At 39.3% G+C, this 19,631-nt stretch overlaps 1 protein-coding gene across 6 annotated transcripts in view; it reads left to right on the top strand.

The window, feature by feature from the left end:
* The window catches only part of LOC105210434 (protein TANC2), a 134,267-nt gene that overhangs the window by 113,825 nt on the left and 811 nt on the right, over positions 1 to 19,631 (top strand). For 5 of the 6 annotated variants that reach the window (XM_011181395.3, XM_029044943.2, XM_029044983.2 and 2 more), the window contains 3 exons: positions 12,982 to 13,477; positions 15,824 to 16,084; positions 16,378 to 19,583. In XM_011181395.3, the coding sequence (XP_011179697.2) occupies positions 12,982 to 13,477; positions 15,824 to 16,084; positions 16,378 to 19,583 (3,963 nt within the window). The remainder of the gene's footprint in view (positions 1 to 12,981; positions 13,478 to 15,823; positions 16,085 to 16,377; positions 19,584 to 19,631) is intronic. The other variant, XM_029044903.2, reaches the window with a different exon arrangement.

The raw sequence follows: 19,631 nt of genomic DNA, 5'->3' as shown, positions 1-19,631 counted from the left end.
ACATTGCTCAGGAGTTCCATGGCCCCTTCTAAACCCAAACAGGTGTTCAGGTAATATAGTTTAGTTAATAGTTTACTGGCGACCTTATCTAAAGTATTTGAAAAGATACTTTTAAAGAGAATAATAAACTAATTGAACTTTGAGTTAAACACCCATAAAATCCAAGACATTGTAATTAATTAAACTCAGAGTTTACTACCAATAAACTCATATATATTTAAGAACCGATTAACTTATTAAACTTCGAGTGTATTACTCTTAAACACAATTTATTTGATTTGGAGTTACTTAAACTTCAAAAACAGACTACTTGATAGAGTTTCACAAACACGAAACTTTAAACTCGCGTTTAAAAAAATTTGGAAAACTGGTTCCAAAATTCACTATAATAAATATAATATTAATATTGTGTGTACAAATTTACCGTTTGTGTCCGAAAACTGTTACATATAATTTAATAATGTTGACCAGTTGTGAACGAACCTTAAGCATCAAATTCCACCACAAATTTATCGACTTCATTTTAACGACTGTCTGCGCTAATAAAAATCGCGTAAGCAAGTGTGTGCGAAATCGGAGCTACGCAGCTGCTAAAAAGCTCTAAATTTTGCAGAAGTGGATTCAAAATAAATCATTAGTGGGATAAGCAGAAATTATTTAATTGTAAGCTGAGAACTTTCCAAATGCAATGAAAATGATATAGGAAATGTAGGCAATAGTTATGCTTCGCTATTGAGCATCGAAAGCATAACCAACAATGCCACTGCCAGCAACACATAGCCCGTCACAACCAAGGTGCAACCATAACCAACTTTACCGCTCAAATAACACACGGTGACATTATTTCGATATTTGCGACAATGATTTGGTTATAATTCAGCACAAAATCCAAGCAACTCTAGATGAAGCCACATTTACTTGTAACTGTCGGTATGTTTGTGCGCGCAATTGCACCGGCAACACGTCGCTATTAAATTATAAACACATGACCATTAAATTCGTGAACGGCAGCGTGTCGGATATGTACCGGCAACACCTACCAAAAATATGTTTGCCTCATTTAAAGCAGTCGAAACAAGCAAAACGCGCAAAAAAACGTCGAAACTGAGCAAGTTTTGCGCTACAAAAACAACACAACAACAACAAAAAAATGCAACTTAATGTTTTGCACGCCCGACACTCAATCCATTCATTAATTTGATATTTTCAACGCAATTCGGTCTATGGATTTGGGGCTTGACTTTGCGCAGCCGCAGCCGGTCTATGTGTGTGTTTGTCTAAGCGGGGCAAATGCAATAGCTGACGGCAGGTTGTGTGTCGAGCCAGTTGTTGTGCTGTAGGTGCAGTAAAATGCTTACAGTAGCTGTGCCAGTAAACGGCTGTGAGATTCGTTGTTTTATTATCGCTTTTTTTCGCAAACTGTATTCATACATATTTATGTATATTTGTAGATTCAAAAGCCTGTTTATTCTTTGTAAGCCTTCACTTTCGGCGTTATTCGCGCATATTTCTGCTGGTTATGCTGGCAGTTGTGATTTTTAATGTGTTGTTTGGTGTATTTTAGATACATATATGCATTAATAATAATTTATTAAATTAATATTTTTTTACTCAGCTCACATGAAATTCTTAATTTATGTGCTTAATTAGTGTGTTATGTGAGACCAACCGCAAACAAACAGCAAAAAGGCTTAAAAACTAGTAGTTTTAGAACTTGCAATTTAGAAAAAAAATTGAAAATTTTTTGTGTTCAAATATATGTAAATCAGAGTTACTACAGTAGTAGTAGCTTGATGTTTATATTCCCAACACATATTTTTCGGCAAGATCACTTCTTGTGATCATGCTTTGTCGCTGATAGAACTCAAGATTACAGACTTAAAGTGAATTCAAATTATTATATATTTTTTAGATCGTTAATTGCTCTGATATGCTACTAAGACTTTTGATGACATTAAAATAACTTAAAATATTTCTTCTGATATTTGAAAGATAAAGATCAGTATAATGATCGGTTTACTCATGTACATCTATAGCTTTGAATGTGGAATATTCACAAGTCCCTCGTCATTCCAGCCCAGATTTTTGGTGCAGAAGCATGGACGTTATCAACAATCGATGAGACGTCATTATGAGTTTTCGAGAGAAAGGTTTTGCAGAAGATTTTAGGTCCTTTGTACATTGGCAACGGCGAAAAACGCAGACGATGGAATCATGAGCTGTATGTGTTATTCTAGGACATAGACATAGTTCAGCGAATAAAAATACAGCGGCTACCAGCTTTAAAAGTGTACGATGCAGTACCCGCTGGTGGAAAACGAGAAAGAGGGAGATCTCCACTCCGTTGGAAAGATGAGGTGAAGAAGGTTCTGACTGCACTTGGTTCTCCAATTGGCGCCAAACAGCGAAAAGGAAATAATGAATGGCGCGCTGTTGTTAACTCGGCTTTAATCGTTGTCTACACCAGTAAAGAAGAAGAATAATATGAACTGGAAATATCGAACTACTATAGTATATAACTCTTATTATTGTGATTGTTTATCTACACTATTTTTTTATAAATCCTAGAAAACAACAAAATCTGTTGACTATAATATATATTTCCAATAGAATAAACTAGTCAGATATGAGATTTTGCCTTACAACTTCATAAGGGATTCCCACAAATCGACGATTTTATTTTGATATTTCTCGAATCAAAATTTTTATTTTCAGTAAACGATGGTCCTCGGAAGCTACGCTCCCACTACAGTTCTCTGAGTTTCTTTAAGTATCAAATGGGAGGTAGGTTGGTTATTAGGTTGGCAAATATCTCGCTTCCTCCTTTTTGTCTTTTGAATTTCGCGGCTTTGTACATCTTTGAAAGGTCTTGACATAACTTACAAAACGACGCTATGCATGATTAGTTTGAATATTGCGTTCAACAGTTATAGACGTGTAAACATGAAGTTCATTAACGCCGAAATTCGCGTTATTTTAAGCTTTTCCTTCGTTAAACGTTTAATTATTCTATTAAATATGAATCGCTATAATACAGACTTTACATATTTTTGAAAAAAAAAAAATAAAATGTTTACTTACCATTATCAACACATAGCTCGAAAATTTCTGGACCCTAGATTCAGTGTGAAACCTGCCAGAGCAAAATATATATCGACTACAGAGTGAATTGACTCTTCAGTCTGTAAATATTAGTTTTTTAACAACTTAATTCTAACGCCATCTAGCGTACGAAAACGAATACTGATTGATTACATCTTAATACTAAGAATTTCAATATTTTTATTAAAAAAAAATATTTTTTCAAAACTCGATTTTTCTTAAAGGCTTAAACAAAATATTAAAAAAAAATTCTATTGAACACCTTCTTTTTATTTAATGGTATGCAAGATTTAATATTTTTTTTATATTTTCATTTTCAATTTTTGTTTTATTTTTTCTTATTTTTTTATTATTTTATATTCAATGCTCATAAATCATTTTGCCTCGAACATGAACAACACAACTTATAATGCGATAGCAGCAACAGCAACAACATATGGCATGCAATGGGCGCAGAGTATATAATTCTTACAAGTATCCATTACATAGGCAGCCAATTCAATATTTCGCAGTTAATAGTTGCAGCAACAGTTGCTGCATACAACAACTAACTAGTATGCTTGCTAGCTGTGCAGCAGCAATGATTTACGGTGATTTACTATAATGTAGTCGCATTTCGAACGCATTGCGATCTAATGATTTTGCACTACTTGCAACTTAATATGTGGCAACGCTATGTTTATATATATAAATCATACACATGAATATAGTATCGGCGTTGGTTTTCACTGTTAATCCATGTCACATTTAATTTATGCAAAATCACGTTGATTTTATTCTTCGACTTTTGTTTTCGCTTATAAAGCAATTATTTATTTATCAACACATTGCATATGTGCATATGTGCAAGTGTTGCTTTCGCAGGCAAATACTACAAACCAAATACTAAATTCTTCTATAATTGCATACATTTTTATTTGTTTACAGTTTCGTATTGCATGTCTGCGTTATGCTTTGCTGTCAATTAATTGTCAATTAGGGTTAACAGTTGACCTTTGCATAAATCATGTTGAATTTGTTTGCAGTTAATTGGATTTAGTGTAACCGTTTGTCCTTGATGTCATTTGTTGTTGTTCTTGTTGTTATTAGGAAATCTTGATTATCGACAGCACCTGATTAAATGTTTCTTCGATGTTTACAAATTTGCGAGTACTTATATGCTTTGTGGTATTTAATACATGAGTTCATTGGTGTATGTATGTATTTATATAAAATATTTCGAAAATATCTGCTATATGAATAAATCGAATATAGTACTAAATACTCGCTAACATTATGTGTAATACACATACATAATAAAAACAAGTAAGGAAGGGCTAAGTTCGGGTGTAACCGAACATTTTATACTCTCGCAATTTATTGATGTAATTTTATAAAGATAACACAATTCGACCCATATATTCGGTATAAAGTTCAATAACGAATAACGAAAATCATCATAAATAGTATATGGGGACTGAGGTAATTCGTAAACCGATTTCACTCGTACGCTCACTTAATTTAATATTACTTATAATTAGGTATATGGGATCTGGGGGAAATTATGACCCGATTTTTACCATTTCAGGTACAGAGAGAAACTGGTATAAGAAAAAAATTCAGAGGGAATGTATTACATAAAAATATCTGAGGGATTTACCTATATTTTCGGTGAAAAATTACCCTTAGGCACTGAGTTCTTCATGTTCGATATCAGGGACCTTGAAAAGTCATGGTTCGATTTTGACAATTTTTCCACAAATGATGTCACAGCTCAAATACAGTATTTGTGTAATGTTTTATTCCGCCATCTTCATTTGTTCCTACTCCTTTAGGTAAGTTATTAATAGAAGTGTGATGTACACCATGGCGTATGATTAACATTAATTCATTCCCACAAGGAAATAATCCATATACTAACAGTTTTATCCGACCAAAGGCGCTCAACTCGGCAAGAGTTTTCAAAATTATTTGTGTAATATTTCCAGACTTTATAACAAGAACAATACAATAACAACAACAACATTAACATTATTATAAATTTATATACGAGTATTTCGCATCTTGGCTCGCACGTCGCTGTTGACGGTCATAACTTTGAAGTTGTAGACAATTTCGTATACCTAGGCACCAGCATCAACACCGATAATAATGACAGCCTTGAAATTCAACGCAGAATCACTCTTGCCAACAGGTGCTACTATGGACTGAGTAGGCAATTGAAAAGAAAAGTCCTCTTTCGACGAGCAAAAACTAAACTCTACAACTCCCTCATCATTCCCGTCCTACTTTATGGTGCAAAAGCGTGGACGGTGTCAACATCCGATGAGACGGCACTAGGAGTTTTCGAGAGAAAGGTTTTGCGGAAGATTTATGGTCCCTTAAACATTGGCAACGGCGAATACCGCAGAAGATGAAATGATGAGCTGTATGTATTATTCGACGACATACTCATAGTCCAGCGAATAAAAAGACAGTGGCTATGCTGGTTAGTTCATGTTGTTCGAATGGACGAAAGTCCCCCAGCTCTGAAAGTTTTCGATGCAGTACCCGCTGGTGGAAGCCGAGGAAGAGGGAGGCTCCACTTCGATGGAAGAACCAGGTGGAGAAGGACCTGTCTTCTTGTGCGTGGCGCGCTGTTATGGACTCGGCTATAACCGCGTAAGCGATGTTTACGCCAGTCAAAAAGAGATTTCAAACATGGTTCTCAAGATGAATCATCCAATTGATATAATTTTCGACAACTTTTTGCTATAAAACTCCATGAAACATGCTTATATTGATAACTAGCAGACCGCACCGGTTTCGCGCGGGTTTAAATAAACATTTCAAAAGTTATAAGTTATAGGTTTTAAAATTTGTTCAGCAAGCAGCTGCCAGCGCTCATTCCTCGACTTTCTGGCGCGTGATTGCGATGCGAATAGAATGACTTGCAAGACGATTTTCAGTTTCAGACTAAGATTCTCCATCACGGAGTCTTTTTGATACCCTCGCCTGGAAACTATTTCCAGAAAGCTGAGATGCTAGCCATAAATATAGCCTATGTTACTCGGGGTGAATTAATTTCTGATTATTGACTTAAACTCGAGAGTAGACAAAAATTAATTTTTTATGAAAAATTAAAAGCTGCTTAAGCAAATATGGCCCAATACGGGAATACAATCCAAAATCATTACATTTGATATTATCCTGAAATACTTAGTCTTTTTTTACAATAATATATATGTATATGCTATTGTCTAATATTACTTACAAAGAAGTTGGTGGCTTAGCTGTTTGTACGTCGAATGGTAATAACTTTTTTTGTATCTATCTAACCTTCGGTCATCAATAATATGAATCCAAGATTCGCCTAAAATTGTGAAATTTTTGATATGGAATTATTTCTATTACTATTTTCTAATATTATTTGCGAAATCCTTGAAAAAATTATAAATTTTTCTTCAAAATTACAAAAAATGAAGTCTGCGCAACATTAAATGTTTAGGCACAATGTTCCTAAACACTCAAACATGCAGCTAAACATTCAAAAAAAACCTTAATACCTCTACATAACAGCAAGCAAGACACCACACAACGGATATATGCAATCATTTTGATTATTATTAATGCCAGAAAAAAATTCTAATAGCAAAATAAAAGTAAAACAACAACAATAAAAAGTTGTAGTTACAGATGGCAGACAATTTGATGTTAAAGAAAAAGTATTTACTGCCGATTCAAACTAGCAGCGCCCGGAGAGAGCTAAGTGGCAAGACAGCATACATATAAACACACACACAAGTATTATGTGCACGTCTACTGCCTGGATTGATCGCTCGATTATGTTGAATTGATTGAATGCGATCGCTTCATCTTGGATACATTCTTATATATAGTAGAATTATATATGTATATACATTGTTGAGTTCTTATGCACGTGTGTAGCCAGCAGACATTGCCGCTTTGAGCCGGCTTCAGCTGCTGGTAGATCGACAAGTTAATTGAGTTGTGGTAATTATATTGCTGATGCGATCTGGAGATGGACGTTGTGGCAACACTAACAAAGTGTGGATATACTTATATATAAAACAAAAAAGGAACGCCAGCTTATCTTAATGCATCTTCTTTGATTGCTCAAATTGAGATATTGTGGCATTGAACTTTGCTTTTTCGTCTAGTCCATTTAGAGGTCAATGAAAAAAAATAAGCATTTTGATATTAGAAATAATGATTCATATTGCGTTTAGAGTTTCGAAATGAAGAATTGGCAGTTCCAAATAAAAAATCGGGACCAGTTACAAAATACTGAATATCATACGAACAGTTCGTCCAGCTTTGATCTTTAAGTGATCTTCTTTCTCTAATGATTTGGAAGTTATTTATGCATATTTAATGGGTGGCTTGTAAGTCAGCTGAGGTCTTTAAAACAATCTGAATTTTTTTACCAAATTATAATTCCCATATTAGAGCTCTTGGACAGATATAATTGAATTCAGTGAAATTTCGATTAAAACGAGTTTTGCGAAGTTTCATGACCGTCGACGAAACATGGAATCGTTTAGTATACATCACACCCTAGGTGTTAGTCGAGCTTCACTTCTGAAGATTCTCCTCTAGGCTGGAAAGGTTGTGGCATCCGTTCTTTTGAAATCACAAAGTACAATCTATATATGAACCTGTAAAACTATGTACACAGCGCTTTTCTATGTCGAATTAACGAGCCGATTCGACATCGTATTGCAGAAAAGTCGGTCCGCTTTTAGCAAAAAAAAAAACTTTTTCTTCCACAATGACATCGCATTGATCCAAAATTATTCTTTCGTTATCCAAATAGTTATCGGACTACTCTCGTAAAACTTCCATCTTTGCCTTTTTTCAAACAATGGATTACCCAGTTAATTTCTAAAAACTCGAATAGCGGGTCCAGTGTGCTCAGTAAGCTATGATATAAGAAATATTTTGGTCCTAAACGGGATGGTCGGTGAACTTTATTGAAGGTTCTTTCTGTTCTCGGTGCATCCTTCTTGACATGTTCTCAACCTTAGCGTAATTGAATGATTTTACGAATTGGATTCAAGAAACATACATTCAAAAATCACATTTGCTTCTTAGTTGCTAAAACACCGGGTGAGGTCCTTCCCCTTTAATGGGACTAAAAATATTTTTCAAGGGAGAAACAAAAAAGTAAAATAAATAATAAAAAAATATAAAAATATATTTATATATATAATATATATTATATATTTATATAAAAATATATTTTTTTCTCTCTACTGCTGCCTTCATCGCAATTTCAGCCAATTTGAGCGGTAATTAGTGCCCAGAGCAACAATTTCTATCACTATGCAGCAGAAAGTTGCCAAACACATTTGAATGTGAGAGTGCCATCACCGACAACATATGAACATATGTATATGGGCTAAAACGCTCGAACGGTAAAAGAAAACCAGTTATTAAACACGAGGGGGCTTCTGTATGTACAACATCTTCGCTACTTTTACTCTAACCTAGAGCCATGCAGCAGTGCAGCGGTACAAATACGTATACGTGGATACCCACTGACGTGAATGTAGCTGCTAGGTGTCATCTACAGCCGCTATAACAACAACAAAAACATCGTGAGCGGACGTAGCAACATGCGGGCAAGTCAGTCTCGTGTTGCTAGCCATACACACTGTTGCCCGCACAGCTGCTATTATGGCATATAATTGTGTTGCTGGTCATTAAAGCTAGCTGCATGTCGCTTGAGGTGGCATTTTAAATGCCCACAACATATATTGATTAAGTTGTTGTGGCTGCCACAGCGTAGTTAATACTTAAATTAATTAATACACACACATATCTATCTACTATATAGTAATATAACAGACTTTCTATAATAAAGCAAATGTGCATGCAAAAGAGGATATGCACTAGCGGCTGCCAAGCGGCGATAGACAGCTTGCAACAAGTGCAATGCGAGCAACGGATGTTGTTAGAAAACACCTTTCGTTGTAGTAGCACTAGTTGTTGTTGTAGTTGTAATTGCCACTGTCAGATCACGCCAAGCAATTGCCGAGGAAATTGAAATGATAACAGAAATTGGAACTACTCGCTGCAACTGCTAATTGCAGGCTGTCCACAAAAAACGTACATTGTCTGTGCAAAAGTGCTCACTTGTTGGTGTGAATGCTAATTTTTTCATTAAACATATTTGAGGCACCTGTAATTCTTAGCTGGTTTAACATAAATGTATAAGGTATTTAAATAGGTTGCTAATGTCCACTTCAGTCACCGAAAGGGATCAGGATATCAGTTGGTGATTGGATTCTTGCTTTTGGCAGTGCAATCTGGCAGTCATGTCAAAGAGCGCTTACATGCTGTATATGGCTACTCTTCTTTTATGTAGACGTATGTCAGTTTTGATGAACCTGAAGTTGCTACTACGAAGGATATCATATCACAAGTCCTAGATCTCGTGTTGATCGAAGGGCGCTCGAAAGTCTGCGAGATAGTAGGCATTACAAAATACCGCGGGAATTGTATCCTGCTTGAAAGAAAGCTGTCTTCTCGATTTGGTACCGAATCAACTTACTTCAGATAATAAAAGCAAACAACAGGGCTTTCTTCGGGCGTCGACGAAACTTAAATCCACTGGCGGACACCAGAGACCAAAGAACAGTTGAGACAGTGGACTTCACCCGATCAGCCTGCTTCGAGGAAGGCAGAGACGGTCCAATTGGCCCAGAAAGGTAATGCCTTCAGAAGGTGCCTTCCACTACGATTCACTGGTATACACCAGAGGCCAAGGAACAGTAGAAACAATGGACTTCATCCGGAGAACCGTCTCAGAAGGCAAAGGCAAAGTCTAAAAGGTGATACCCTCATGAGATGAGATCTACATCGACTGCAAAAATCGAATACTGTGCTCTACTAAGTCGAGTTATTGAGCCGGTTCGTCGTGAGATTAGATAAAAACTATCAATTTCTTACAGAAAAAAGAGAATCCCCCGCTCACACCTTCGGCCTTGCCGTGAACAAATTGGCACAACCATATTCCTCAGATTTGATCCCCTTCTTCGACTTCTTTTTGTATCCCACCTTACAATCCAAATAGAAACCCGGTCAAACATGAGCACCCTAGTGTCATATTCTCGTATTCATTATTTTTATTTGTTATCCATTTTCACGCACAAGTTACCCACTGTGCGTTCGATTGACCATTCGTTTGTGCCAAAACCAATCAGTCGTGCAAAACAACTGTTGTTACCAGCCCACCAGCAGCAGCGAGTAGTTTTTGCTGTACTTTTTTTGTAGACAGCCGCTCTATGAAGTTTCGTGAATGAAATTGATTTTGGTCTAACAACAACAGCAACAATAACTAACAATAAATATGCTGTGTATACATAAAAAACGTGACAACCAACGCAAAATTTTTGTTGTTGTTTGAGTTTTTTTCTATTTCAGCTTCATAAAGCAAGTACACCGAGTGCATATGTTACCCAGTAAACACGCAACGCTTGCTAGGGTATCAAAGCGTAAAACAAACGCGACACGCATGCGCTAAACGCCCAGTTGAGCAGCATGACAACAGTAAAGACAAGTGAAGTCACATGGATGTATGTGTATGTATGCTATTCCGCCTTGAGTAAGTTAACACGCATCCTCCTCAGTCTTCAAGCCGTTGTTAAGTCTTCGCCGGCGACGTCGTCTTCATGCGATACATACGCCTGCCCACTGACTGCACGTCTAAAGATGATTAAAGTAAAATGATTAGCAACAGGCACAATGTACGGTAAACAATAAAGCAAGCGTCTCTCAAGAAAGCAGCGAAGATAAGCGCGGAGAAAGAACTTTGTTGGTTGCAAAAACCTACGCGCTAAACTTTGCTGAGCTGAAGAACACACTTACCTTTGGCAGTGCTTTATTCTAAGTTTTAGCATTACTGTTGTTATTGCTGTTGTTTTTATTGTTTCCTATTATTATTATTTTTTTTGTTCTTCCTTCCTTTCTTTCTTACTTTTTGTACTGCTTTTACCGTCTGGAGGATGTGACTAATCAATGTGTGACGCCTGTTGTTCTCAACTCGTCTCTTCCGCTGCTCGTCTTATCTCTACATTCTCATTTACTGGTTATGTACCGTTTTATTACCATGTGCCAGCGCCACAGGGCACCTTTATCTAATTTCATAAGTACTTAAACGGCGGTTAACTGTACTTTTCGTTGGTTAGAAAAACAAAGTATTCGCAATTATTAGTAAAATTATACTCTCCTGTGTATATATGCATGTTTGTATTCTCTAACAAGACTGTAGCGCATCAGGCTATATTTGTGTATATTCTTGAACTTTTTTGCTAATTTGATTAGTCGCGGTCGCGAGTTGGCGATTTTTTACCGCTTTGTAAGATTCATTCTAAGCTGTTGTCGATAACAAGAAATATACATTCAGGTATTCCAGTGGTGGCGTTTGTGTTGACATCAGGAGGTATAAACACAGGTTTCCGGAAAAATTCCAAATTCTTAATTTATGTTTAATCTCTCTGGATTTCTTTTATTGCATAATGAGATTAGATCGAGAGAGATCTAGAGCTCTGGATCGATTATTCTGGTACCTAGAACCAACTGTATGGACTCTATTCCTTTAATGGTGAAAACGAGTAACGAGTTTTAACGTAGTCGCACGTCGGTTTTTTTAAGAACCATTCCCAGATGCCCCGAACAGGAAGCATATCAAAAGTCCACGATTCCGTATTGGAAGATCGCATATTCAACGTGCGTGAGATAGCTGCAAGAGTAGGACTGTATGATGGCGGCACAAGCCTGTAAGATGGAGCTGAAAGATCGAGATGACTGCAGGAAATGTCAAGAGAAACAATGGAGCATCTCTTGTGCGTTGGTCCTCTTGAAGAGGTATCGATAGTGAAACGCATCCGAAAGTATGACTACTTCTCACTGACTACGTGACGGCACTCCAACTGGTATTGCAAAGGACCAAAACAGGCCAATGTGTGGCTTATTGTGTGGCTACCAGACTAACCTAACCTAACCCATATCTGGCATGAAAAAAAAACTGTCGGCTCGAATGGTGCCACTTTTGCTTTCTTCAAATAACAAGCGCAGCCACGACTCCAGTTCACAATAGTGTTTGTCGAATGACTTCCTGCATTGACCATCGACGAAATATGGAACCACTGGTTTTTATCAGAGACCAAGAAACAGTCGCTAGAGTGGATTTTACCCTATGAACACTGTTTTCTGGAATTAACAAAAATGCGATCTATGTTTACTACCTCGAAATCGTCTAAGAACTCCACAATGCCGAACTATTGAGGAGATTCGATGCTTGGAAAAAGTATTCTTCTACCTTGACAACGCGTTGGCTCGCACCACCGCCTCTTTTTTAGTCAAATTACATTTAAGAATTTTTAAAACTGCTTAAAAATTCTTAAAGAATCCACATTTACTTAGTCCCTTTTGTCTTTCCTTAAGTAATTATTTTCTTTACTTGTTACCATCCAATTAAAAAAATTCACTGCCACCACTGTGGTGCAAAGGTGAAACCGTATACTTCAACATAATCACACATCCATGAAACCGTTTTGCGTCGCGCCATTCATCTTCGTTTTGTGTAGAAAATACTAGTACTTCTCGTATGTACTTAAACTTTCATCACCGATAAGCGGCAACGCCACAAACGCTACGCGGTAAACTGACCTATGAACATATATTTGTTGCTATTCTTGTTGCTATTTGTTTGAAATGCTCAAAATGCTGCAAGCAAATTTGATTATTAGATTCTTTTACTACAAAACATAATATTTTCAGCGAACCCCCTGTCATTTCCCCCACATTAACTACATGAAAAACTGCTTACGTTTTGCGCACAATTTTATGCTTCTTTTTACTTACTCTCTTCTTCTTCTCCTTCTGTCTTTGCAGCATAACCGGCAGGAGTCCATATCCCCGGAATATCATCGCTATGCAAGTATTAGTAAATTGCCGAAAGCGGTGGCCGCATCGCAGACAACATATACCGTTACAGCGGATATACACCATGCCAGCAATGGCAACAACAACAATAATGGCAATACCATCAGCAGCATCAGCAGTGGTGGCAGCGGCAGCAATAGCAATTGCAATACGGTCAGCAGCACAGCGAGCAGCAGCAACAATAACAACGGTCACATTAATATTAGCAATAACCATTACAATAACAACAATGGTGGCAGCATGCCGCAGTCGCAACAGTCTCAACACCAACAACAGTTACATTATAATACCGGCGATGCAATCAATGCATCTTCATTTGCCACACCACCGACACGGCGACGTTTCTTTAATCACAAGAATTTGCGCAGCGCCTTGACCGGCCATCGGCGCACCGCTTCGAATGGTGGTGTGCCAACAGATGCCGCCACAACGATACTCGTCGATGGTAAGTCACTAAAAGCATTAAGGCATTAACTAACTACTCGTAGCTCTTGAATCACTGGCACATTTGGAACTTAGCACAAGTTTGGGTTTACGAGGTGCGGTTGTGAATTTCCCTAACTCAAATCCCCATAATCCACAGGAAAGCTTCGAGTTATGGAAGTTCAACTTAAAAGAAGCTTTCATCTAAGCTTTCAAAAGCTCTGTTCTTTAAACTCGTTTGATTTTCGATGCTGCTGAAGAAATCTCAGAGATTCTTAAAGACAAGACAGTATTCTTGTCTGTCACAAAGAACTCGTACCTTCTAATGTCCAACGCCTAAAAGTAGGCTAAAAGTAATACATTTTCAAATTTCTATCGAGAACTATTAGAGAATTATATATAACTTATTTAAGGAAGTGATAGAACCTCGTACTATGACCTAAAGACGACAGTATTTCGGCAATAAAACAATCATTAGCTTTATGAAGACTCCTTCAATTTCGAAAAATCTCTCGTTCGATAAATATTTGCCAAAAAATATCTTAGAGTAATATCCAAAATCACACTACTTTCTAACCACATCACGTATCTCGATCCAACCACTTTTGCATATTCAACAAATTTGATGGATTTTCATTGTGACTATTGGTTTTGGTATTGACTAGCAATATTTGAGGTGTTGAAGGTGAACATTTAAATTTCAATTTTTGTTTTTTTTTTACCTCTCTACCGACTTTTAAGTCGCTTCTAAGCAGCACTTAGACCCGGTGAGTGGCGAAAGGCCGTTCGTTAGCTAAATGTTGAAGTGGCCAACCAACTGTCATTGGCTTTGTCGGTCGCTCCTTTGATTTGTAGCTGTGAAAGTACTGTTTGCTCGACTACTTGCCAGTACTTGTACTGAATGTTGAGAAAGAGTGTGAGGGAGGGAGTGAGCGTGGCGCATGTGACGTGCTTGTTGACTGCACGTGCACTGTCGAGGTCGAGGTCAATGGCTAATGGATAACAAAATAAATTTAGTCAGTGTCATCGACGTACTGACCAGCTAATGGGACGAATAACGGGTTGAAAAGAGAAATTAGATTGTAAATGCAGCATTTAGTCGAAAAATGTATGACTTTACCGATGAACGCAGATTTTTGAAAGTATAAAAGTGCTTTAGTAATTTTTTGTATTTGTTTTTTTTTTATACAAAAATAATATAAATCTGACCTAGATGTCTCTGGCATTTGTTCACCATTCCTGGTTTCATAGTTCACCTATTATTATTTATTTAGAAATTCACTCAATTTAGTTAGCATTTTCACCGGCTCCGACTTTGAGCGAGTCCATAACTTATTTCATTGTTTCTGAGATTTACAATAAACCGTATTTTAGACCGAACTTTCGCTAGAAATAGCAATCAAACACCAAACCTTTTATTGAAATCTAGACATTGGGTTTATTCGTTTTTCACAACTGTTCATCCAATGAACGTACTTGCTTTATATCTTTCACATAACATGCCTACTTTGTTATTCCAATTTTCTTCACTTCCCATGTTATTTCATCCATTGGACGAATATTCATAATTTATTTTGTTACAAAAAAAAATTAAGTATTAAAATTCAATAATTGTAGTAGTTATATCTTTTTCATCTCCAAATTTAATTCATCCAATGGACGAATATTCAAAACTTCGAAGTTGATACAAAAAGAATATGCAATATATAGAAATATTTGCCGCTAATACATTTAAATTGTGTTCGATGAAATTTCATCCAATCATCCAAAGGATGAAAATCTAATTTTAGTATTTATTTATATATTTCATCGTCTCCAAATTTAATTCATCCAATAGATGAATATTCACTATTCTGAATTTAATACAAAAATACACACGATAATATTTGCCGTTAATACATTTAAATTGTGTTCGACGAAATTTCATCCAATCGATGTAATCATCCAAAGGATGAAAATCTGCTTACGTAATATAATTTGACTAACACTCAGCACATAATTAATTTTAGTATTTATTTATATATTTTCATCGTCTCCAAATTTAATTCATCCAATAGATGAATATTCACTGTCCTGAATTTAATACAAAAATACACACGATAATATTTGTCGCTAATATAAATATTTAAATGCTATTCGACAAAATTTCATTCAATCGATGTAATCATCCAATGGATGAAAATCTGCTTACGTATTCTAATTTCACTAACACTCAGCACAAAATTAATTGTATTATTTATTTACATATATATTAGTACATTTACCGCCTCTGCTTTTCACTAACACCCCACACACACACACATAAAATTTTGATAAAGCACATTACAACAACTGCACACCACTCACCGTCATTACAAACATTTTACAGGCAAAGATAGCAATGCACTAAATACATCGACCTGCTCTGATTCGGCGGTCACGCGTCGCCGTCGTCAAAAGGTCAGCAACAATGTGAGCGCCGCATCCACAAGGCCCACAGCGGCAGGCAGTGAGAATAGACTGAATCGTTTAAGCCTCGTCGGCACCTCGGTCTATGCGGGACACCTTTCATCGTTGGTCTTTGGTAAAATCAAATCGTTATGGAGCGTCAATTCAACCTCATCGGATGCGGGACTTAATCAATTTGCAGGCACGAGCATTTTTCAACGCATATTACATTGTTGTTGTTGTTATGCAGTTTATTGTTTTTTTTTTTGTTTTCACATTGCATACATTTGCATGTTGTTTGTTGTGAGCCGAGCTGCTCTACTGCCGCTCACGTGTGCATGTTCGTTCTTATAAGCATGTTTTTTTTATTTTTTTTTTTACATGTTTTCACATATTTCCTTTTGGTTCTTGCATGTTTTGTTATGTCAGCGCACAGTTTTCTGCTTTAATTTAACTAATCTTCTTTGGTTTGCTTCTTTTCTTTCGCGCGCACAGGCAACGATGATCACGCGCTCACCGCCGCCGAGAAGCAGAAAGATCAGCTGCGTGCCCGTCTCGGTCTGCTGCTGGACAGCGATCAGCATGGCAATACGAACACGACGACCAGCAGCAGTTCGTCGCAGAATGTCAGTCCCGAACAGACGCTATCGGCTGGCTGCGCGAACGCTTTTGGCTCACAACTCTCCGTGATCACTAAGGATGACACGCTCAGTTTGGCTGGCAAGTTGAATGCGCTATCGGTGTCCACCGATAACAGTGATGTATTCCCAGTGAAGGCGCGTAAAACAGGCGTACGGCGTTCAGCACGCGCTGGCCAACTTGCTAGCGGCGCCGGCAAACGTAATGCCATTTATAAGCCGGCCACCGTACAACCAGTGCAACTGGCTTTGAAGCCGCTCTTTTTCGAGGTACCACTACCCGAACCAGATCCACCATTTGTCGGTCGCCAATGGCTGTTGCGTGAGCTCTCCAACATACTTACCGGCACTGAGACGCCGGGTGTGCTGATCAACGGCAATCCGGGCACGGGCAAGACGGCGCTCATCTTGCAATTGGTTGAGTATTCGTGTTTTGGGCGACGCAAGAACAGCAATAGCACCAGTGACCCGGATGGCATCTACTGCCCGATTAATCTCGGACACGATCGCTTGCGCGCTTTGGCCTCACACATTGTCGGCTATCACTTCTGTCAGGCCGATTCGAACCTCACTTGTCTGGTGCCCGACTTTGTGCACTCGTTGGCCGCACAGCTATGTCAAGCGCCACAGCTGGAGGCATATCGTGAGTATTTGCTGAGTGAGCCACATTTGCAGGACATTTTGAGCGTGAAGGAATGTATTGCCGATGCGGAGCGCGTTATGCGGATGGCTATTTTGGAGCCGCTGATTGTGCTGAAGCGTGCCGGTAAGATACCGACCAAGACTTGCGTCATACTCGTCGATGCTTTGTGCGAGGCGGAGTATCATCGTCCCGATCACGGACACACGATCGCCACTTTTCTTGCCAAGATGACGCAACACTTTCCCTCGTGGCTGAAGGTGGTTGCTACGGTGCGCACACAAATGTTGGACTTTGTTAAGGGTCTATCGTATACGAAGATGACGATCGATAGTTGGGCTTCAAATGATCTGCTGCAGAAGGATATGCTCGACTACATCACATTCCGTGTGAATCACAGCGTGGAGATACAGAATAATATTGCGGCTGTGAAGGATCATAATAGTGGGCAGTTGAAATTTATCGGTCACTTGCAAGCGCTGACGAAGGGTTCCATGTTGTATGCCAAGCTGATACTCGATCTCATTGAGCGCGGCCAATTGGTGATCAAGTCGACCAGTTACAAAGTGCTGCCTGTGAGTTTGGCGCAAATCTTTTTGCTACACTTCAATTTGCGTTTCCCCACCAACAGCAGTTTCGAGAAGGCCGCGCCCATACTGAATGTCTGCTTGGCCGCTTTGTATCCGCTTACGCTGAATGAGATTTACTACACCATTTGCGCTATGAAGACCGACGAGGTGCTTAGCTGGGATGAGTTCTTGCAGCGTTTCAAGCTGCTCGATGGCTTTCTCATACGCCGTATTGACAACACGTACATGTTTTTCCACTCTTACTTCCGCGAGTGGTTAATCCGACGTGACGAAGGTGAATCGTTGAAATTCCTATGCGATTTTCGGCTGGGTCATGCGGCTATTGCTTTTCGGCTGTCACGCATGCAAGCGCCACTCGATCCCGAGCAAACGATGGAGCTAGGTCATCACATGCTGAAGGCGCACATTTACCGCAATTGTCAGGGACCACAACTGCCGCGAGACATGCAATCGTTCTGGGTCGCCTCTGTCACCGATAACATATCGGCCGCGCTCGGCTCTTTGCGCAACGTTTACAGTCCGAATTTAAAGGTGTCGCGCTTGATTTTGCTAGCAGGCGCCTCACCGCACTACCGCACCGAGTTTATGGGCGACGCCACAATACTCTGCATTGCAGCGCATGAGGGCATAATGCCCATGGTGAACTTGCTGTTGGAATTCGGCGCCGATGTCAGTCTAACCAACAGTCAAGGATGCACGCCGCTCATATTGGCCGCCATACGCGGTCACGCTGATGTCGTACGCTTACTGGTCGCCGCTGGTAGCAGTCTCGGGCAAACTGATACAACACAGCGTTGCGCATTGGTGCATGCTGCGCGCACTGGGCGCCTGAATGTGGTGAAATATTTGCTGGCCTGCGACTGGACGCCGCGTCCCAACTCACACGATGTCAGTTTGGCAGTAGCGTTACAGCAGTCGCTAATCGCGGCGGCAGCACAAGACCATGTCACCATCGTTGAGGATTTGCTGGAACTTGATGGCATCGATGTGAATCTCATGGATGAGGCATGCGGTGATTTACCGCTAACCGCAGCGGCACGTAACGGTTGCAGCGACACAGTCGCCATATTGTTGTCAAAGGGCGCGCGTATTGATGCGCGCAACAAACAAGATTTTACCGCGCTCTGGTTGGCAGTAAAAGAGGGACACTGGGCTGTGGTGGAGAAGCTAATACAAAATGGCGCTGACATCGATGAGCCCGTTACAGCGGCGCGCAAAACACCGCTTATGATTGCCGCTGAGGAGGGACATATTGAGCTGCTGGAGCTGTTGATTGAACGCGGCGCCGCGCTGGAAACGCAAGATGAGGAAGGCTTTACGGCGCTCTCATGGGCCAGTCTGCGTGGACGCCAACCGGCCGCCAAGTGTCTCATCGAACGCGGCTGCAATCGCAATCACGCCGACAACAAGGGACGCACACCGCTCGATTTGGCCGCATATCAGGGCTCCGCCGCTTTAGTGCTCTATTTGCTCGAACAGGGCGCCAATATTGAGCACATCGATGTGAACGGCATGCGTCCGCTCGACCGCGCCATTGCTTGCCGCAACATACAGGTGGTGCAGGTATTTTTGCGCCGCGGCGCCAAGCTGGGTCCCACCACCTGGAGCATGGCTATGGGCAAGCCAGAGATACTGGTGGTGTTGCTGAATAAATTGCTCGAGGATGGCAATGTTTTGTATCGCAAGAATCGTTTTCACGATGCGGCGCATCGTTATCAGTACGCGTTGCGTAAGATCTCATGTCTAGAGAATTTGCTGGAGCGAAGCGCAATCTTTGCACAATTGCGCACCAACTTGTTGCTGAATCTGTCGCGCTGCAAGCGAAAGTTAAATGTGAGTCATTACTTTTCAACAATTTTACAATAACTAACCTCACTTTTT

Source organism: Zeugodacus cucurbitae, chromosome 4 (genome assembly GCF_028554725.1).
Source record: "Zeugodacus cucurbitae isolate PBARC_wt_2022May chromosome 4, idZeuCucr1.2, whole genome shotgun sequence".
Lineage (NCBI taxonomy): Eukaryota > Metazoa > Arthropoda > Insecta > Diptera > Tephritidae > Zeugodacus > Zeugodacus cucurbitae.
Note: the sequence above shows the minus strand (reverse complement) of the source record. Positions and strands in the feature narration are given on the sequence as shown.